General features: G+C 50.5%; 1 protein-coding gene across 1 annotated transcript in view; it reads left to right on the plus strand.

The window, feature by feature from the left end:
• Nucleotides 1–4410: 4410 nt before the first annotated feature.
• The window catches only part of KCNJ6 (potassium inwardly rectifying channel subfamily J member 6), a 192145-nt gene continuing 174154 nt past the window's right edge, over nucleotides 4411–22401 (plus strand). Inside the window, exons 1-2 of the mRNA XM_036243632.1 lie at nucleotides 4411–4481; nucleotides 5361–5515. Of these exons, the coding sequence (XP_036099525.1) occupies nucleotides 4411–4481; nucleotides 5361–5515 (226 nt within the window). The remainder of the gene's footprint in view (nucleotides 4482–5360; nucleotides 5516–22401) is intronic.

The raw sequence follows: 22401 nt of genomic DNA on the forward strand, positions 1-22401 counted from the left end.
GTTGACTCCAGAGCTGAAGAGATAATCCAAATAATTCATTTAAACCAGACCACCCCATTCCTGAAGCAGAAGGTTTATAGCAAAGTCAGTACCGAATCTTGTGGGTACAGATGAGCTTCATAATGTATGTGGGCCCTTGAGCCTGGATGGGGAGAGCCCCCCGCATGCGCATACCTGTCTGACCACAGGCACCTTAGCGACCCTTCCACCAATGGGATGTGGGGAAAACCTATCCTGGGTGCAGCCTGACTTCTGGAAATCTTCTTTCTCTGAGGTAACACTTACCTTTAAAGTAAGTTGCCAGCCCGGCCAGTATGGCTCCATGGCTGAGCATCGACCCCTGCACCAAGAGGTCATCGGTTCAATTCCCAGTCAGGGCACATGCCCAGGTTGTGGGCCCGATCCCCAGTGGGGGGCGTGCAGGAGGTGGCCAGTCGATAGATGTTTCTATCTCTCTCCTTCTCCCTCTCTCTCTCTAATATCAATAAAGAAAAAAAAATTTTTTTAAATAATAAAGTAAGCTGCCAGTTTTAACGTTCCCATTGTTTGAACACTTCAACAAAGCCAGAGATATTTATTGATAATTCAGAAAAGTTAATAAATTTTGGCATTAATGAAACCTGTACTCACACAGCTTGACTAAAGACAATAAAATATAGTCATTTTATTTTACCTGGGCATTTCCCATTTATTTGTTACACAAGTAAGCTATACTCAAGGTAGAAAAAAGTGTATAATTTCAAATAAGCTAAAAAAAAAAAGGAAGTCAGGAAGGAAGGAGTGGGGGAGGAAACAGCACATGCAGTAAATATATGGATTTATTCGTATTTTCAACTAAAATCAGATCGTCTTACATTGTTGCCTGTTCAGTTGTTTGTTTTAACCGGGTACTATATCATCAACTTCTTTCGCAATCAGTAACTGCGGGCGGTTATGATTCTTTGGCTTCATTTCCTTCCTTCGTGGGCCTCACTGCCGGCACCTCAACCCCTCGCCGATGGCCCCAGGCTGCTCCTGGGCCGTGATGGACACTTGCTCCCTCCGGGCTCTGCACTGCCTGTTTCTTCTGCCTGAGATGTTCTCCCTCCAGATTTCCCTTTCTTCCTTCAAATCTCTGGATTTGCCACCTTCTCAGGGAGGGATCCCATCGCGACTCTGTAAAGTCGTGATAGCACAGACCCTCCGCCCCGCCGTCAGACCCTGCCTCTCTGAGTTACTTTCCCCCGTGTTATTTGTTACAGTCGAATATGCTGCACAAAGTAGACGGTGCTTTTCTTTATATTCCGTCACCTGCAGCAGAAGGTCAGATCCCCAGGGGTACAGCTTTGCCTGTTGTGTTCATTCATTGTATTTGTCAAAGTTCTTTAGAGAAACAGAACCAATAGGAGATCTGTATCTATAGCTCATCTCTCTGGGTATAGATATATATCTCTCCTACTTGTTCCAGGTATAATAGATGAAATACAGAGGCAGATAGATATAGATGAAAAGATTTATTATAAGGACTCGGCTCTTGCAATTTTGGAGGCTGAGAAGTCCCGTGATCTGCCAACTGCAAGCTGGAGACCCAGGGGAGCCGGCGGCGGACTCAGCTCCGGTCTGCAGGCCCAGGAACCAGGGGACCCGATGATGCTACTCAGTGTGAGGACAGGAGAGAATTAAGATGTCGTGGCTCAAGCAGTGAGGCAGGGGGAAAGGCAAACAGTCCCTTTCTCCATGTTCTGTTCTCCTCAGGACCCCATGGATCGGATGAAGCCCACCCACATCGGTGAGGGCACATCCACTGTACTGAGTCCACCAATTCAAATGCTAATTTCATCCTAAACATTCTCACGGACACACCCAGAAATATTTAATCTGGGCACCGCAGAGGGAGTGTATAAAATTAAGCACTGCACTGGTGTATCCCTAGCCTCACAAACATTGCCCAGCTCGTAGTAGGTACTCAGTACTGTGGAGTAAATATAGAATATTGCTCTGATGGGGGCACTGTAAGCAATTCTAAAACCTGTTTGCCGTGCACTTGTGACATTGTGGACTCTTGGTCGTTTTCCTTCTTGGTCACTGTCAATGCTGCTATTATCAGCATCCCACACACACTGTGCACACCATATCAGAATGCCTCTTGGTATAAAGTATTATCAGTGCCATGGCTGGGTAAAAGCTCTTATTCCATTTCACCAAATTGCCCTCCAGAAAGGCTATACCTGTTTACCTTCCACCAGAGCCCAACACAAGGACACTCTCTGATCCACTGGTCCACCAGCCACATGAGCAACCTAACTAGATGCCAAGATGTTTAAAGAAACCGAACCAGGTCCTTCTCAGCTATGAGAACCTGTGCCCAGCTGAGCCAATCAGCCACACAGACCAGGCCAATTATAAAGAGGAGATTAGTATCATACGTTGGGCAAAAACTTTCTTATGGTGGAACTCAGGTGATATGAGTTTTCAGAAATAAAGTCCCAGCCATTAAACCAGTGGATTCTCTCAAGAACCCTGTGGAGAAGGGGACAGGCTATTGTCCCATTCAGTAGATTATGAACCAAAGACCAAGTTTACATGGGTAGGTCGTGCAAGACAACCAGGACTTGTAATCGGTCAGGAGTCCCCATGTCTGCCCTCGAACTCTTCCCATCTCTGTTCCTTCATCTTGTGAGCATCCAAGATGTGTCCTAGAGAAGAGATTTGAAGAGAGCCAGCAACACTGTGGTAGTATATTAGCTGCTTGAAATACTATCATGACTTTTGGACTCGAGGAGTAGGGAGCTGGAGAGAGAGAGCACAACCCAGCTCCAGCCAGAGGCAGTTTCCTTAACAATAGCTGTGTAGTCTACGTGGCTGTGCTTCAGGGCCAACACAGCTTTTCCCTCTGAGTTCACCAACTATTACTAGTTTCACCTGCGCAGAAACATCATTCAAGAGACGCTTTGATGTCTACTGAGACCGTACACAAAAGATAAAAATAACTCTTCCTCTTGGCCCCTCCCGAGTGCATCTCAGCAAAACATTCCTCAGTAGCATGAGTCATCTATTTCTTTATTAGCTGATTTCCCCCTTTAAAAATAAGAAAAGTACACTCATTTGAAGGTTGGAGGTTTTTACTTCTTAACAGAGTGGGGGATAAAATCTTTATTTTTTTACTATGTGCGATTTTTACCTGTCCTATTTTTAAACACTGAGAAATACTTTCTTGTCTAAACAGGATATTTAAAAGTTTTGTCTACATTCAACTGTCAATGAAAAAAAAATAGTGAAAAGATGACAACCATCATTCACATCTAAAAGTTTTGCATAATCTAATAGGAAAAGAAATCTCTTTCCCTGGCCACGACTTGCATTTCAAAAGGCCAGTTGCGTAGGTATCATAATGACTCAGTTCTGCCAATGCCTCTGGTCTCCGGTGCTTGGGCATCACCCACGGTTAAGAGGTGGAAAGACCGAGGCTCAGAGGAAATAGCTCTCATCCCCCAGCAATGCACAAAGCTCGTGGGTACTCCATTCACCAACTACAGCCTTTCTGGAGCAAAACATACACACAAACAAAACAAACAGTAGCACATTATTGGCATTTTTTTTTTTTTTTAAAGAAATGAAATCCACTGGGAACAACTGTTGAAAGGCATTTTGCTGAGGCCCATCTGGAGTGGAATTTTCTGTGACCAGCAAAGGCTCTGGAGCCAATCAGATGGCTGGAAAACAACAGATTCCATGGTGGCCAGGCTAGAGTCAGCACGGAAGACGCTCAGGCAAACAGTGCTCCAGGGCAACCTTGGTCAACCAGGCCATACAGCTTCCACAAGTCTGGGGCACACACACACACACACACACACACACACGCACACGATGCTCCTCCTGAGCCTCCCTGGCGATTTGAAAGGGCAGCCAGTGTGCACAGCCCACAACAGCAAATGCGCGCAGCCCAGTGTCCAAGCTTCGCTTTCGTGACAGCAGCAGAGTCTTGCTAACCCGTTCCCAGGAGCTCAGGGAGTGCTTCCCCATCTAATCGCATTGGTCTTCACTCCCTCTGCAAACAGGGGCTGAGTCCTACTGGGTCGCAGGCACTGTGGTAGCTCAGGAACCAATGGGAAGGGTGTCTTACTGATGAGTGGAGCAGAGGACAGTGGCCGCATTGCTGAAGCTGTCCCTGAGATGACCATTGTGCCGCCGTGACATCTGCACAGACCTCTGATGGAGCCAAGGGTACAAGCAGAGGTGCACCCTGGCAAACATGGGCATCCTAGGTAGCCCTGGGAAAGGACAGAGGCTTGGTGGCTGAGGGAGCAGGGGGCAGTGTGACAGTGAGGTGTGGCCCAGGGAACAGGGGTGGGGAGGGGCCAGGGGCCGACCTTGGACCCGGTGCTGCAGGACCAGCACCTTAGGTTTCGTCTCAGTGGGAGCCAGTGCACGATGGTAGACAAGGCGGTGGAACGGACAACTTCGCTCCTAGACAATGACCGTGGTGCTGACGCAAGGGCGAGGTCAGTCAGATAGGCAGTTGTGAGGGACAGTAGAGCTTACTTTTAGAACCACCACTTCCTGGGACCCTAGCCAGCACAGCCCTGCTGAAGCCACATGCAGGAGGCTGTTTCCGTATGACCTACATCCAGGGCCTCCTTACGGGGCCTACGTAAGTGAGCTGTGCATGCCGGTGGTTCGAGTGGGGAGCCAACACAGTTCAGGGCCAACCCTGGGCATGGTGTGACAGGTCATTCCTCCCGCCCTAGGCAGCGCTGGCCCGGGCTTCTCTCTCCCCATCCTCAGGACTTCTCCTGGTGACCTGGGCTCTCATCCAGTTAGTGTCCCACAGGTGTTGTTCTGCCTCCTCGCTGGGCAGCACCTTGGACAGGGCCAAGCACAGTGACAGCTTGGGGTCCACCCCCTAAGCAGGAGTCTGCAAGGTGCCACTGTGGGCCTCCTTTTAGAGCTGTCTTTAAAAGACCTGGAGAACCTAATCAGCCTCCTAGAGTGGAGAGAGCCCAGTTCTCCCAGAATGATTAGTCCCAGGGCTTAGATGCTCTGTGTCAGTCCCTCAGCAAGATGAAGCCCAGGCTGGTCCCTCTGGGCATCCCCCGGCCTCCACACTAACCAGATGCCTTCTGGCCCCGGCCCAGCCCTGCCGCTGGCCGCCCTGGGAGAGAGCCGGCCGCCGTGCCCGCCTCCGAGACAAGTTCCCAGCAGTCCCCGCAGCAGACACCAGTCTCTTTTCCTTTTTGAAACGCACGTGCATTTTCCCAGGCAAAGCCCGTGCCCCAGGCACAGTCTGCACTCGCCTGTTTTCGGCAGGGATGTGGCTGCCAACATGGTGTCCTCACAGGTTCACTCGCTCCGAAGGCTGTCAGCTTGTCTGTTCCCGACAGATGCCAGCCCCTGCCGGAGACGTCCCGAATGTTCGCCTGCAAGCCTTCGGCTAAGCTTGTCCGCCTCCAAGCCCACGTGCCGCCCTCACCTCAGGAGGGCAAGGTCTCCAACCAGCCATGCTGGGCCTCCAGGTTCACCTTGAGGCCCAAGAAAGGTCACCTCCGCACCTTATGGCCCACAGGAAGATGCATCTCGCACCCTGCGGCCCCAGCACCACCCACTGAGGCACAGGTGAACCCACTGTTGGGCCAGGGAGAAGCCCCCAGTCCCACGCCAGCCTCATTATTACAAGTGGAAATGAGGGTGTGAGTCGTGGGGCATCACCAAGGGCTCAGAAGCATCAGCGGTTACTATAGGCCACGAGGCACTTAGTAGACCTTTGAGAGACAGCCCTGCCTCCAGCGTGATTTCATCCCGGGAATTCCTAAGAAACTGTGAGTTTCTGTCCCGGAGCTGCCCTGGCCTTCCCATCCTTCAAAGCCGGAGCCACTGTCCGGCTGGGAGTGGGGGTGGTCTCTGATGCCTTTGCCTCCACTTCACAGTCCCTCTGGACCTGACCACACGCCCCACCCCCACCAGCCCTTACACAGCACTCAGAAGGTCGACATGCTGGGAAGGTTGATCTCTTTCACAAGATGGGAGGGACGAAGGCAGAACTTTTTGCATTTTTAACTACAAATGCCTTCCAAAGAATGACCTCCAGAGGGTGGATGGTGAGCAGTAGTGGAAGGTGGTGGAGGTGGGGGATGGGAGCAGAGATGCTGGGTCGTGGGGAGGGGACCTGGGGAGGAGAGTTGCTAAAGCAGAGATGCTGTCTTCAGGCAGAACCAAAGCTGGGTTGTTCAAGGGTCTGGTAACGCTCCCCACCACCGGGAGCACACATCCCCAAAGGGACTATTACAGGGTGATACTAAGACCACCTGCTCCCCACTCTACCCTGGGCAATTCTAGGCCCCTCCCACTTTGGGGAAGCTGAACCTGGTGGGTCGTGATCATTAGACCTTTGAAGACAGAGCCATGGTGCCTCATAAATCCTTATTGGAGTTTTAGGAAAAAAAGCTGACCTGGCATAACATGGAAGTTGTGTGTATTTTTCTTCCTCATATATAATGTATAATTTTAGTTAGAAATTCGTAAATATGACACTGTGAGCACAATTTAAAAATGAAGTGATCCTCTCTAGGTTCCTTTGAAAAACATGAACTTGGGATCATCACTCCTTTGTTAACAAAAAGTGATTTGGAGAAAATGTGGCTGTATCGGTGCTTTTTTTCTAACTACCTTACTTCGGGGACCAAGAGTGGTCTGACAAGTGGCCAGCCAAATTGTCCCGGCTGTACCTGAAGCGTGCGTGTGGGCGCGGAGGGCGCAACGTGGATCTTGTTCCCTAAGTCAGCATTTCCCAAACTTTGTGCCTAGGAACCATCTGGGGTTTTTATCAAAATGCAAATTCTAATCAATAGGACGGGGGGCGGGGGGCTGGATTCCACTTTTCCTTGGTGATGCTGGTGTTTCAAGACCGGAAGTGACGTCCGCGACACTTGCCAAATGTCTGTTCCTTTGACGAGTTCGGAGACGTCAGGGAAGGAGAGAGAAATAAGCTTCTGGAACAGAACTTCCCAGACCATTCCCTGTACCGTTTGTTTTGAATGGTTAAGCCAGAATGATAAGGCTTCCTGAAGCTAGAGCTGAGGAGCGTGGCTGGTTTGATTGCATCACAGTGTAACAGATCTCTCTCGGTTTCAGGGGGCATGATGCCGGGGGTCTGAAAGAACTGGGAGCGCAGAGGGCAGCACCCAGCTCGGCTTGTTTGTAGCTATTTTTGACACTGCTCTGGGTTATGTGCACAGCGTCTCTCTGCCAAAGCGAATGACAGGAACGTGGAAGAGGTTGTTTATTGAGGTATTTGAGAATTAAATTCTACCTTTTACAATCGTTTTTAAAATAAACATCTTGAAATGGTGGGACCAAGGAAATTTCGGCTGCTGTCCTAGGAATATAATTCAGAACCAAGGCAGCACTTGGACAGAAAGGTCAAAAAGCAGCCATTCCAAATGAGGGGGGGCAGTTGGCAGAGCTGAGCAAACACCCCCACCCCGCCACCAGTGACGTGTGGCACAATTTGCCATTTAAATGGGGTGTACTGGAGTTGTTCTGACAAAACACGTCAACATTTTTCTCAAAAAAGAAGGTCGAAGATAAAAGGAATACTCAGGAACTTAATGAAAAGCTCCAAAAGGAATAAGCTTGGTGACAAAGAATGCAAAAATTCCTGGGCTTGCTCCCTTTCCTGAATAGCGGTTTCTTCTTCAAAACTCCTTCATAAAAATATTACAACCTCATTGCGTTGCGAGCAGTAGACAAACCAGGGGTTGCTTCAGACATCCCAAGCCTCATGTCCATGCTGTACCCCTTTTCCTAACTTGTCTCCTCAACTTTCCCCAGCCTTTGATTTCTACCATTGCCTCCACCCAGTTCCCTCGATTATACTAAAGTGAAAATGACCTAGAGGAGACCTAAATGAGCAACATGCCTTCTAAAGACATTTGCCCAAATCACTCCAAACTTCCCTGCTCATTATGTCCACCAGATGTTTTTTATTTTTATTTTTATTTTTTTATTTATTTTATTTTTTTATCCTCACCTGAGGACATTTTTCTATTTTTTGTTCAGGTAGAGTGGGAGGGGGAGAGAGGAAGAGAGAGAGAAACATCGATGTGAAAGGGACACATCGAGTGGCTGCCACCCGCACGACCAACCAGGGCCGGGGACAAACTGCAACCGAGGTACGTGCCCTTAGCGGGAACCGAACCCGGGTCTCTCGGGACCGCAGGCCAACGCTCTAACCGCTGAGCCAAACCGGCCAGGGCCCACCGGATGTTTTTTAAAAGCTACATTTTCAAAACTGGTGCAGGAGACATACGGCAGAGCACTGATGTCCACTAACTCCGGACGAGAGAACACGGGCAGTCCGTGTCCTCCCTTAATTTTTGATATATTTTATAATAACTATTAAGAAATGAAGTGAGTGACTTTATTATTGACCAGATTGATGACAAGGTTGTTCCTTCAGAGGAGGTGGCACCTCCTGAGTCTCCCTCTCACCGTTACCTGCACTTAATCGGGATGTTCTGTTTGACCTGCGGTGGTTCAGCGCCCTGTCTGCACATTAGCCTCTCCTCGGGAGATGTAAAATACATCCGTGTCTGCTTCTCACCCCCAAACTAATTAAATCAGAATCACAGCGAGGAGCAGCCTCTGCACTGGTATATTTTAAAAGCTCTCACATGGTTTCAGTGGGCAGCCAGTGCTGAGAACCACTGGTTTAAAGAATAATCACAAGGCTGCTTTGGAAAAGAGCCTTCAAGTTCTTAAGCGCTGAAGCTCCCAACATGAAAGTATTTTCTTATTGCCAAAAATTATTTGAAAATCATGTGATTTTTATTCCCATCCCTACCATCCTATATTCCCTCTCTACCCCACACCCTCAACCCACACACCCCCATTTCCACCATCACCATCACCACCACCATCACCATCACTATCACTATCACCACCATCCCCATCACTATCACTATCACCACCATCACCATCACTACCTCCACCATCACCATCATTACCACCACCAATACCACCATTATCACCACCACCATCACCCCCACCACCTCCACCATCACCACCACCATCACCATCACTAGCATTACCACCAACACCACCATTATCACCACCACTACCATCACCACCACCACCTCCACCATCATCACCTCCACCATCATCACCTCCACCATCACCACTTCCACCATCACCATCACTAGCATTACCACCACCAACACCACCATTATCACCACCACCACCATCACCACCACCACCATCACCCCCACCACTTCCACCATCACCACTTCCACCATCACCATCACTAGCACCATCACCATCACCACCACCACCATCACCATCACTACCTCCACCATCACCATCACTAGCATTACCACCACCAACACCACCATCACCACCTCCACCATCACCACTACCACCTCCACCACCACCACCTCCATCACCACCACCTCCACCATCACCACCTCCACCATCACCACCTCCACCATCACCACTTCCACCATCACCACTACCATCACCATCACTAGCATTACCACCACCAACACCACCATTATCACCACCTCCACTATCACCAACACCATTATGACCAACAACAACAACAATAACAAGAATTAAAAGGGATAAAATACAGAGCTAAGGTACTTATCTTGAATTATCAACTTTTGTATTGGAGCATTCAACCTTTAAAATTTATACAGGAAGGTGTATCAGGAGACAGAGCCGGAAGCTAAAACAGTTGCAACCTGGACACATAACTGGTATAAGAAACCCTGGAATTAGTCCCACTTATCCAAACAGCCTACAAGTAGTCCATCTATCCATCTCTCCTTACATAAAATTAAAATACATGTTAAAGTTTATTATCTTGAAGCTTTTAGGAACATCTTTCTAAGCAATGGTTAAAAACCCTTGGTTTTCCAGCCAGTGTGAATTCTGGATAGGTGTGAAGCCAAATTTTGATCAATGTATAAAGATATTTTTGCTACAACTAAGATGATACAGTGTAGAGGGTGGGCAGAGAGAGAGAAATCCCGTAACTTGCTTTTGTAAAACAGGTAGGTGTTCACTTTTTAATCCACCCAGCATGGGCTGCCGAGAGGTCTGCCCACGAGCCGTTCTCTGAGAACAAAGAGGAGAACACCCCTGCCCTGTGCCTTTGTCCCTCTTGTTCCCTCCATAACTCGCCTCTCTGGGGTAATTGAACATTATTTACTGAGATTCAGGAGATCAGGGTATGCCCTCAGAATTCCTTGTGTTTCATTTCAGGGAGAAATTTCTAGAATTTAACAGACTTTCAATACACAATGTTTGACAGGAAACATTTTTCTAGAGTTGCCCCCACATGCCATCTTGCTATATTCAATTTTGAAAAGCTTTGGGGGGGAACGCAGTAGGTTACAGCTTCCCGTGGGTTGGCTCTGTTTGCTGTCTTGCCTGGATGGGGGCCGATGGGTAGAATTATAATGGTTCTCTCCTAGCTGTGCCGCCATGGGGTGCTTCCCGTGACTGCGGGACATGCAGGGGAAACCTTTCGACACAGGCTCTCTTTCCTACCGCCACATTCTGCTGCTTTGTACGTGATTACATTTCCATGGCTCTCCCTACCCCCGAAGTCAGAAGTCTCAGGGTGTGTTTCAGGGTGTGTGGGAGGTCTGAGTCCAGTCACGAGTGGGCATGACATCCAGACCCGCGCTTCTGGCCAGGTCGGGGCCTGGAACTCTGCGTCAGATGCTGTCGGTTAAATGCTCTCTGGAAGAAATGGGTCTCCCCTGGTGAGTTCCTGAACAGAGTCGCAGGTCTCAAGCCCTTGCCCTAGAAATGCGAACAGACTGTAAAACATTTTAGAGAAACGTGTGAAGCCCCACAGTCTGATTTTCCGAAACCCGGCACCAGGCCAGGAAGCAAGCAAAACAAATGGGTTCCTGCCGGCTGACCCAGCGTTGTGAGTCGAACTGTGTCCCCCTGCAAGGTGCGCAGAAGTCCTCACCAGGTACCTGGGCGTGGCCTTCTTCGGGAATAGAGTTTTTGCAGATGTCATCAAGTTCAGATAAGGTCATCAGGACGGCCCTAACCCAACACGACAGGTGTCCTGTAGGAAGAGGGGAGACTCTGTGATGAACCGGAGGGAAGAGGCCATGTGAGGATGGAGACAGAGGCTGGAGGGATGTGTCTAAAATCCAGAGAACACCAAGAATTGCCGGCAGTACCAGGCGCTAAGGGAGACCCAGCAGGCTGCCCTGCCGCCCCCGTGGGATCTGCCGGCACCGTGACGTGGGCTTCTGGTCGCAGCGGCAGGAACCCACGTCTGTGGTTCGCGCCGCCCAGCTCGTGGTGCTGTGTTGCAGGGCAAGAGCTTCCTCTCAGGGTCAGCTGGCCCAGAGCAACACTGGGGGTGCAGCCGCCATTTCCACAGCCCTGCCCCCCGCTCTGGCCCCTGCTTCTACACTAACCCACCTTCTCCAAGGACCCCGACACGCGTCTTCGGAGAGCTCGTCCTCGCGGAGCCTGTTTCTCACGGTGAGGAGGAGGCTCGTCTGCCTGCTGAAATGATATGTAAGGAACTGCAGGTAGGACTCTCTTCATCACAAAACTTACAGCGTTCGGAGGGGATCCACCTGCCCAGACCTGCACCCCACACAAGCCCCCTTTCCTGGGAAGCAGCAGAGAAACTCAACCCCCTGACTTATGGCTTCATGTGTGTTGGGACCGCTGCCCACTCAGCCCCTCCCTTCTCCCGTATAGACACACCTGGGCTGGGGGACGCTGACGCAGTGATGACCTGTGTCATCGGCTGCCTGGTCCCCACCCCTGGCGCGGCGTCCTAACCTCACGGTCTCTGCCGTCCCTCCACCCCCCAGTGCCGCCCTAGGCTAGTGCCTGGCTCTCTAACGGGTTTGCAAGTTCCCCGGCCAAACTTGAGCAAAGTGGGCGCAAATCTCCTCTGCATTGCGATCTCCAAATGTATCCCCTGCCCCCTCCACATTCCCGGCTTCAAGAAGACGGCGGGGTGAGGGCCCACACTCTGCTCGCCTCGTCAAGTCTCCACCTTCCTCCCGCCCCCAGAGGAAGGTTCTTCCTCCTCGTTGGTGAGAAACTGCCCCGTCATTGCTCCTCCCCAGATCTGGAATCCGTAAGCTCTGTGCTCCTTCGAGTCCCCCCACTTCGTGTCTGCTACCTGAAGCCAGACTTGGGAGGACGTAAAAGATCGTCCTTCTGGCTCTCACATTCCAGAGCCCTGCAGAGCCTGTTGTGATGGCAGAGCCGAGGACATTGCCATTTGTCTCGCATGTTCCTGTCTGTCGCCCTTCCCTGGGCCAAGGAGCTTCAACCTGTGGCTTGAACAAGGACACGGCTAAGGGCATAAAGGTTTACCAGCACCCCAAAATCACACCCTGTAGAAGGGCTGCCTGCAATACCTTCGCCATCTCTCCCCCATCGACCCTGCTGAGCCCAGGAGAGCCAACCCCAACCCTCCCCCAGATTTCCTCACAGTTCCCCAGACATGCAGCCATGGCAACAAGAAGGTGAATACATGGCCTGGCTGGCCTGGCCGACTGCCGCTGCCCCACTCAGCATCAGAACGCCGACTGTCCAACTGAGGCTGCCACGGATGGCCAAGCAGGTGGAACACTGTAACGTTCCTCATTCCCTGCCTCCTCTATTTTCTTCCAGTTCACCTGACTTTCCTTCCACATTTTCAGGAGGAAAGGAAAGAGAAGCTGTATCCAAGTCATCAAGGCATTTTTCATGGTGAAGTGTTTGAAGTCAAGCTCCTTGTGACCTCAGGACCTTTGCACTTACTATTCTCTCTGTCTGCATCACTCCCCTCCCCCGCAGGAAATGTGCATCCTATATCTTCTCAAATGTCATTTCATCAGAGAGGTGATGTCATCCTAAAATAGCCACCATCCCATCACTCTCAATCTTCTTACCTTCTTTTAATTTGTAGCACATGCCATTTCCTGAAGTTTACATCTATAATATGAAGCTTTCAGTTCCAGTTTTTATCTCCCACCAAAATGTAAAGTCCAAAAGGATAAGAACTTAATCCCGTCCGTGACTGTGTTCCCAGGACCTGGAACAGTGGCTGGTGTAGAGTGGGCACTTAATAAAGATTTGTTGAATGAATGATGACAGCAACCACTGAAAATTATAATAAAACTTGAATGGGGATTAGTTTTGCAAGAAGCCACATTATGATTGATGGATAAGAGTGAGGAGAGTATCTTGGCAGACACAGGACCCTGTGCGGACTCTGGGGTAAGGCAGATGATAAGACAGTACAAACCCCACCACCACCACCACCGCCCTCCCGTCCCACAAAGCTACAGGCCAGTTCTCTCTTTGGAGACTTCCACACACAAACCTCCCCAAGGGTCTCGGCAGCGGGGACAGAAACTCCTTGGTTACGAGGAGACTGCTTCTGAGCACTCCAGCAAGCTCAGTGATGTGAGGTCCTCAAGAGGGTGGGACAGAAGGAACTGGTTTGGGGACGAGAGTGGTGGTCACACTGGACAGAGGGAGAGTAAACTTTAGAAAAGACTAGAAACCCAAAGTTGATTCAGGCAGGGGCCACCATGAGTGAATTCGAACTCGTTAAATCAACAGACCCCAGCACGGTGCTAGGGGCTGGGGGTGAGGCAGCGGAGAGTCACGATTCCAGCCTGCAGGACACGTGGCCGGAGGTTCCAGAAACGGCTGGATGTCGGGGTGAGCTGGACTTCGTGAGGCGGAGCGCAGCACAGAGATGGCCCGGCGGCCGCAGCTTCCCTGCCGGGAGGCCCAGCCCAGCTCCCTCCGGTGGGCTCGTCCGCACACCCAACCAGAGGTTCTATTTAAAAGTAACCCCGCGGCGTGATGCCTCGTTAAGTGGCTTTCGCTGACTATTTTTAGAGAATATTAATCATGTTACCTTTGAATTTGAAATGGGACAGGTTAGCTCTAATTACATGAGATTCTCTGAGGAGCTGGCGAAGATCCAGGCGCTCTGCCCGGACCCAGTTATTGTGGGCGTCTGGGCTCGCTCTCAGGGAAAGGCCACTGGTCAGCAGCAGAGGGGCCTCTGGGGACTGTACACGGGTGCTTGATGTCACCAGACAGGACTGCGGACCACAGGGGTCGCAGTAAGACAGTGAGAAGCCACATACCTGGTCACCATTAAAAACATGACCCGGTCTCGGGTGCAGAGTCAGGTTACCCTGGCGTTCTGATAACAAAAGGGGAGGATCTTTTTTCATCACTTTTTCTTTCCATTTTTGGAGGTCTGAGGCCAGCAGGTCTGTTAGAAGAGCCTCTAGAATGTTCTGAGGACCCCTCCTTCACCCCAGTCTGTCCTGGGAGAATGCTCCCAGACCGTGGCAGAGGGTATCGGGGCCGTGGGAGCTGAGAGGCACCGGAAGCGGTTTCTCTGAGGATGAGACGCTCCGGACCAGTGTCCAGGGGACCAGCGTCCAGGGGACCAGTGTCCAGGGGACCAGCGTCCAGGGGACCAGCGTCCAGGGGACCAGGGAGAGCCGCAGGGAACTGCAGCAGCCGGCGCAGAGGCGGGCGGGCGCGAAGCGTGCACACACAGACACAGACACGCACACCGTGCCTCGGTCACACATGCGTGTGCACGAATACACAGAAGTGATACACACGTGCACATGAAACACACACAGCACGCCCGTGCACACACAGTGCCCGTAGACCCCACAAGCACGTGCATCAGAGGCCATGATTACGGAATAAGGGGACTAAGTTTTCTCTGCGGCCTGGAACATTCCCTGCAGGAAGGCAGCTTGCAAACTCTAGTTCCCTCAGGCAGAGTCGGTTTTTATTATCGCCAGACTCCAGCAGTGTGGGCCCAACGGAGCGTCGGCCACAGAGCGTGTCCTGGGAGAGCCACAGCCACGGCCCCACGACAGACCCGTTCTCGAGCAGGGGCTCCTCGGTCCTCGCAGCCTTGCCTCTCGTGCATCCCCTGCAGTCCATGAGGCGCTTGGCCAACTTGAGAAAACGCAGGGGCATTCCACCTGCCTGCCATCAACCACCGTCCAAAAATGGGGAATGTAAAACTCCAGACATAAACAAGTGTTAAATTGCGCGTGGCTCTGAGCAGTGTAATGAATCCCATGCCATCCTGCTCGGTCCCGCCCAGGATGTGGCCCATCCCTCTGTCCAGCGCATCCTCGCTGGACGTGCTCCCTGCCCGTTAGTCCCTTAGTCGTCGTCTGGGTTATCACAGAGAGAGGTCGCAGTCACACAACTTTTATTACAGCTAATTATAATCGTGCTGTTTTATTGTTAGTTACTACTGTTCATCTCATACTGTTCCTGATGTCTAAGCTAAGCATCAGCATTGGATATGTACATGTAGGGGAATACAGTATATACAGGGTTTGGTACTAACTGGGATTTTTGGCAACCACAGGGTGTCTTAGACTGTATCCTCCACAGTGAGGGGAGATGACTATCATGTGGACCTTGAACCATGTGGTTAACCCTTGCTCCACAGTATACTTCCTCCTTCTTCCTTCACTGTCGTCGCCCCCAGTTGTCAGAACCACATTCCCACCCCTGACATTTTACCAGAAAGGGCCCTTTGTCGGGAGATGTGAATTGCAGAGGACTGCGCTCCCCACCTCACACCCGATTGGGAAGAAGATAGTGACCTTGGCTCAGAGCCCTTCCTGTCCATGGGAATCCGGGATTTCCCAGAACCAGGACCAACTGTCATTGTTTCCCCCAGAAGAGGAGGGGGTGTACAAGGTGTTTGGCAAAGGTTGGTGTGACTCTTTTTTCCCAGACAATGCCTATATTTTGTCGCTTTGAAATAAGAAATAAGGTGTAAGTTTCAGGATCCCAAGAAGCCTAAAGACCTGTCAAAAGGTTCTTCTGCTGTCACTTTGAGCTCTACAAAGAATACCAGGCCACCTCCCAATCCAACGTGCAGAAGCTCTGCTTCTTCTTGAACATGGTCTTTTCCAACTGGTGTTACTGCCCGTCTCTCCTCCCAACCCAGCACGCACATGCACACACACACACACACACACACTCACACTCACAAACACACGTCTTTGCAAGTCAAGCATTGATTTCCCCCCCCCTCTACAGCTAGTTATTTGTTTCAAATTCTATGATTTCACTTTGTCTGAAATGCTAGAAAGCAAACAGAGCCCAAATGTCAGCAAGAAAAAAGGGAGTTGTCACTGTGGGTGACGGGCCTTCCGGAGCAGCGGGTGTCTGTGGTAGCTGACCACTCACTGCTGCCCATCGAGCTGCCTTATTCCGGCTCAGGGCAGCCACATGCTGCAGAGCTTAGTGTTAAGCAGAGCACCTCTAGGAAGCCATTGAGAACATAGGGCCCTCGCCGTCCCAGCTTCCTGCAGAGGACACCCATGTTCTGCTGCCCTCAGAGTCAGCTGGGCCAACCCCCTGACTTGTGCAAATTTTCTATGCAGCTGGTCATTACCTCCAGGGCACTTTCTAGACTGTGATCAATTTGAGGGAAGGGACAGTGTCTTGTTCTTGTTCTTGCTCATGTCCCATCCCTCAGTACTCAGCTGAGTACCAGCCCTTGGCCCCTAGCAGGACGTAATTGTTTGTTGATGGACTTGCTGTTGAAGATTGGATTCCTTTTGTCTTTCTCAATCATTCCTCTACAAACCTTACTGAAGAGCAACATGAGCATAAAACACGATGAATACACAGTGCTAGCCCTCAAAAAGTTCAGTCTGGCACTGGATTCAGGCATACACACAACCAATTCTAATCCTAGGGGCAAGTGGACACAGTGAGGGTATCAGGGAGCATCATGGAAGAGCTACATTTTCAGAAGGGGCGTGTGAGAAAGAAAATAGCCTTCCAGGGGGTCAATGCTGGTCCTTCATCCTCCCCAAACCTCCTCCCAGCACGCTATTACCACCCTCCTTTTCTTCTCTACCCCATCCCCCCATCCTGCCCCACCTTTTCTTTTTCTTTTGTGATTCAGTGGTAGGCACAGTCTATTAAATATACTGAGTCCCGATAGGATTTCAACTACACAAAACTACAAACAAACAAAAAGCATGATTGGAGCAAACGAGTTCCCTGGTTTCTGGTGCTAGGCACAGGCTCTGGCAACATTCTCGCAGGGACACCTGCCATCATCCTCACCAGTCCTGGCTTCTTGCCGGGCTGAGATTTGCTTGAGAAAGGGAACGCTGGTCGACCAGCAAGCTCCCGGAAGATATGTCTGGAGAGGTGTGGATTGAACCTGCTCTGCCACTTGCCTTGCTCAGAATGATGCTCAGTAAACCACTGCAATCCCACAGAGCTCTTTGCTAAGGCATTCCAAGTCACAGTTGAAGAAAAAGGTAGAATCGAAACAGATCTCTAAGAAATACTAGATCTGTTCCATTCTAAAGAAGGTTTAATTCTTTAAAAGAAATAAAAACATAGATGCAACAATGGTCATAATGGATGTGACGTTACAGCTCCAGGCGAGTTTGAAGCTAGCCCTTTGCTGAGTTTTCTCCCTCGAGCCTCGGCTATTGAGAGCTGAACGCTCACTGCTCTGTTGGTGCAAATGGGCAGGGGCCAGGAAATCTCAGAAAGAGCTCAGCCCCTGGAGGAAACCATGTCACCATCCACTCCTTTGAGGACATGTTTTTACTTCAACACTTTCTTTAAGGAAATTTCATGATCCCTTTCCTTCTCTTTCACGTTCTCTTCTCCAACTTTTGTTTTCTCTTGCAAAATGTCAAACTCGGTGCATGGACTGCTGCCGTGCCCCAGAGAACGAGGTAGACGATGCACACTGCTTCGGCTCTGCAGCCTGGAGTTCTGTTACGGTCACACTATAAACAACGAAGTGTGCAAATCCACTGTCGTGGGAAATAAGGCTTCCGGGGCAGGACAGTGAGGCAGGAAGCAGCCTCGGAGCACACCTCTGGCCAGCCCGGCGGGGGTGGGGAGAAGCACGCGGGCTCTAGGAACATTTCTGTTTCACCTCTGTCAGAAAAGCCAGCTCACCTGTAGGTTTCGGTTGCAAGGGCCTGGGAGACTGATCGGAAATTAATGTCACTCACTCCACCTTGGCTGTGATAAGCGAACCACATATCCCAGCTCTTTCCTTTCATTTGGAAAACAAATCGTTCATTGGCTTTTATACTTTGGGGGAAGAGGCAGCTCACAGACCAGCGATGTTTCTCATCCAGCAGAGAGCAGCTCCGATGCCGTTAGATAAAATCACAGCATGTGCTCAGCTCTCCCCTCCGCCGACTGATGTGAGAATCGCAGGGCACGCCGGGGGCAGAAAGCAAGGGTAGTCCGGCTTAGACTTTCCGAGTTGTCAGGAGAGGCCTGGGCAGGAGAGGTGAGCAAGGGGGCTCATGGCTTAGTCATCAGAATTGGCTCGGGGGTTGTTGGTTTTCCAACCAGCTTGGGTCTGTTTGCCTTTTCTGTGATCCTGCCCCTGTGGAGCAGCTGCCGCATGGTCTAGCACTTTTGTTGTAAGGACCTGGACCACACAAGATAAACACAGTGAAGCTAGTGAATTTACAGAGGGGTCGAGCTTTGAGCACTTGCATTTAATAACTAGTTGGGTAGTTGAGGTGAGGGTGCGTCAGGTCTGGTATTGGGGTCAGTGGGACGGGATGCCCTCTGTGTCCCCTCGTTACCAGTGGAAGTGGAGTTCTTGCGATGTCGCAAGGAAGGAACTTCCTGAGACTCACATGGGAGGATGAGTGATCTTCATTTCTGTGGAATTAAACCCCTGGGTTTCCAATGTCCCATTTCCCTCTGTCCCACCATGGGAAACGTCCAGCTGTGGCTTCAGTGGGGCAAGAATTACGGCCACTGCCCAGAGTCTTCATTCCATATTAAAGCACAGTCCAGTCCAGCATGTGGCTGGCTTAGCTCGTGTTCCCAGCTGCAGTCCATTGCAGTGGGGGGGGGGGGGGGGTCTCTGCATGGCCATGGGCCTTGTGGCTGCTTAAGGCCACGTGGCAGGTGAGCACAGGCCAAGTGAGCTCATTGAACAGGAGAAGGCAACAGCAAACAAAAGCAAGAGAGAGAGAGCTCTTTGTCTGGGGGTTATAACCAATTAACCTTTCAAGATTTTGCATGTTTGCAATGACTTCACCCCCTAGCCAGTTATCTTTTTCCCAGGTTAGACTGACAGGCAAGCACCTTCCTTGTGTCATCCCAACTTCACTGTACATGCGTCCATCTCCCCTTTGTTGGACCCCTTCCCCCAGTGATCTGCAGGGAATGGACTGGTGGTCCCCTGGGGAGCGTGAATCTGCAGCTTCCTGGTGAAGCTGCCCAGGTGACCATGCATACAATGTCTGGCCTCCCTTTGCTTTCTTCTTATCATTAATATTAATAACTGGCTAATTACAATGTTAACAATATGTTTGGGCTCTTGTTTGGTCTTTCCAAAATATGTGATTTCGGGAATTAAATTATCCAAAATGCTGCTCTGAACTTGGATTTGGTCAACTTACCTGGTTCACGGCTGGGTTATCCAGATTGTGTTCACATAGGTCTACCCGAGTACATTTCATAGTGTGTGTTTGTTCCGTTATCAACCCACAGGGATGTAAAACCATGACTGGGGTGTTGAGATTTCATATATTTACAGATAGATGTCTCTGAGGATTGTTGAATCCTGACTCTCAGTTATTAGTTGGGTGACTTTGGGCAAGTGATGTAACCTCAGAACACCACAGTTTGCTCATCTGTAAAATGGAAATAAGAAGAATTTCTATCTCAAAAGGTTTGGAGAGAATGAAGTGGGACCGTATGTGTAAAACATGTACCTCAGAGCTTCATGTGGTTGGTGCCCAGTGCTGGCCCGTCCCGTGCATTTGTGCCAGGCCCTGAGCTCAGGGGGGCCCCACACTTGGTCTAACACTCTGCTGGCATCATCTAGAGATTCTCAAAACCCTTTGAGCAAGGAGCCCTGCGTTTCTATCTTACAGTGGGGCCCGAAACTTAGGTAGCCAGTCCCGAGCCTAACAAATGTTAGTTCACACGCATTGCCAAGCTCAGCACAGTCAGAACTTATGGCCCTTTCCTCATTAACTTTTAACTGTATAGCCAGCCAGCAGCACCATGAGGGCTCTGGATCATTCAATAATAAAAGAATAACCTAGGGGCTGAGAGGCCCTCCTTGCACAGAAGCGCCTGTGAGCGAACGTGGGGAGCCCCGTTTTGGGGAAGATGAGGCGCGAGCTGCCGCAGGCTCTGGCCCTGAGCTGTCGGCAGTGAAAAGGCCAAGGCTACCCTTCAACCTTTGAGCCTGATTCAAAGAGAACGTTACTCAGCCTAGATTTGCAGATGAGCATTGACGAATGAGGCTGGTCAGAAGGAAAAGCAAAACCGTGCATCTGGCCCGAACCTCAGGAGCAAGCAGCCACCAGCAATTACCCCAAGGAAGCCAGAGCAGAAGGTGGGGCCACTACTCCACCCCGCCCCCATCTGGCTCTCCAGTCGGGTGGAGACAAAAGCACTGGGCTGGAGGGAGAAGACAAAGCAGGATGGGGTGGGGGCTTCACATTCGGAATTCATCAGAAAGGTGGAGACCCCCCACCTAGAGCGGAGCTTGGGGAGACAGAATGAATGAGGCAGGCTGTAGTCCAACCCTTGGAAGGCAGGCTTCTGCTTTTAAGTTATTTTTCTCTTTGCAAAAGGAATGCCTGTTCATTCATTGGAAGGAGTTGTGATTCACTTTGGAGAATCAGCAGTGGAGACGGAACAGGCCCCTTGGGCCGGGGCTGGGCAGAGGCGATGGGAGAAGCAGGCATCTCTCACCAGTGGGTCACTGCTGTCTGGGACCTTGGGGATCATGGGAAGGGCACTGCTGGGCCCCAGTGTGACTTTGGCATTCTTGAGAACAGAAGGAGGGTTTGGGTCAGAGGATTGCCAAGACGCAACATGTTTTGAAAGGACCACCATGGCTGCAGTGTTGAGAACAGATTTTCAGGGACAAGGACAGACGCAGAGAGGATGGTCAGGAGGCTGTCGTAGAGACAGAGGTTGGACCAGGAGAGAGGTGGTGGGAGTGGAGGCTACGGCTGTCTGATACATGAGTCCGGAGGTCAAGGGAGGTCTGGGCTGGAGATATAAGTCATAAATTTAGCCACCACCCGCACATAATTGGGTATTTAAACCAAAGTGAGAATGGAAAAGAGAACAGGAGTGTGGCTGAGCCCTGGGGCTTTGCAGATAATAAGGAAGAGGAAGGAAGGAAAGAAGGAAGGAAGGAAGGAAGGAAGGAAGGAAGGAAGGAAGGAAGGAAGGAAGGAAGGAAGGAAGGAAGGAAGGAAGGAAGGAGCACAACAATGAGAAGCCAAGTAAAGACAAGGCCTCAGGAAGAGGGACCGATCAAGTGTGTCACCTGCCGCAGACGGGTCAGCAAGGACAGGACTCCTTTGCCAGCGGCGACCCACTGGGCGTGTCAGGAGCAGCTCACAGGCGGGGAGAGGGCACCCCTGGTTAGCTTGAGTTTGAGAGATGGAGGCAAGGACACCCCAGAGGCAAGCTTGCAGGGGTGAGTCTTCTAAGCAGCTCTGCCATCAAGTCGGTGAGAAATGAAGGTAGGAGCTAACAAGCGGACAAGGACGAGAAAAGATTTTCTTTTTAGGATGAAGCAATGACAGTGGATGGGAAGGAGCGAAAACTGCTAAGAAATGCTGAGCCCTGATGTCCATTGGAAGGCAAAGGGGAGGATCTAAGATGCAATGTGAGGACGGGCTGCCTGGGATGAGGACCTGGGAGGATCATGGCTACTGACAGGACCCGGGCAGAGGAGACAGGCAAAGACATGGGCAGGTGACCTGAAACTAATACAGAATAACATTGAATGTAAACTGTGATTAAACACAATAAATAAATAAATAAATAAATAAATAAATAAATAAATAAATAAACACAGGCAGATGTCATCAGGAGACCTGTGGGCGTTTCCTTATCAGGACATCAGCTTTATCAGTGAAAGAGGAAGCTGAGTCTTCAGCTGGGAGTGAGGATGGGGAGCAGGAGCTGGGGGTTTGCGGCAAGAACAGGAGAGTGGGAAAGTGGATAGTTTGCTTGTATTTCTGTCTCTAGTTCCTGTGTAGTGGGTTCTTCATAAAGGTTCTTGAATGCATAAATAAAAACATAGATGTGGAGGTTAGAGAAATGACTCCAGGCCACATAAGTCTGCAACCCTAACAGTGCTGTCCTCGCTGTATAGGGCCCGTGTGTTTCGTGAGCCAGTTTAGGAGGTCGGGTCATTGCATGGTTGGCCCCATCTACTCTGCACTGCCCTGGCTGGCCCAGTCCAAGCTTCCCCACCAACTACCAGCACTGGGATTTCTGGAAAATTAACCTGATTTAGTATCGGTTTTCTCATCTGTAGACTGAGACTGATAATAATACCTGTCTCATAGAGTCACTGTGAGGATTTACTGGAAGGATTCA

Source organism: Molossus molossus, unplaced genomic scaffold, assembly GCF_014108415.1.
Source record: "Molossus molossus isolate mMolMol1 unplaced genomic scaffold, mMolMol1.p scaffold_m16_p_5, whole genome shotgun sequence".
Lineage (NCBI taxonomy): Eukaryota > Metazoa > Chordata > Mammalia > Chiroptera > Molossidae > Molossus > Molossus molossus.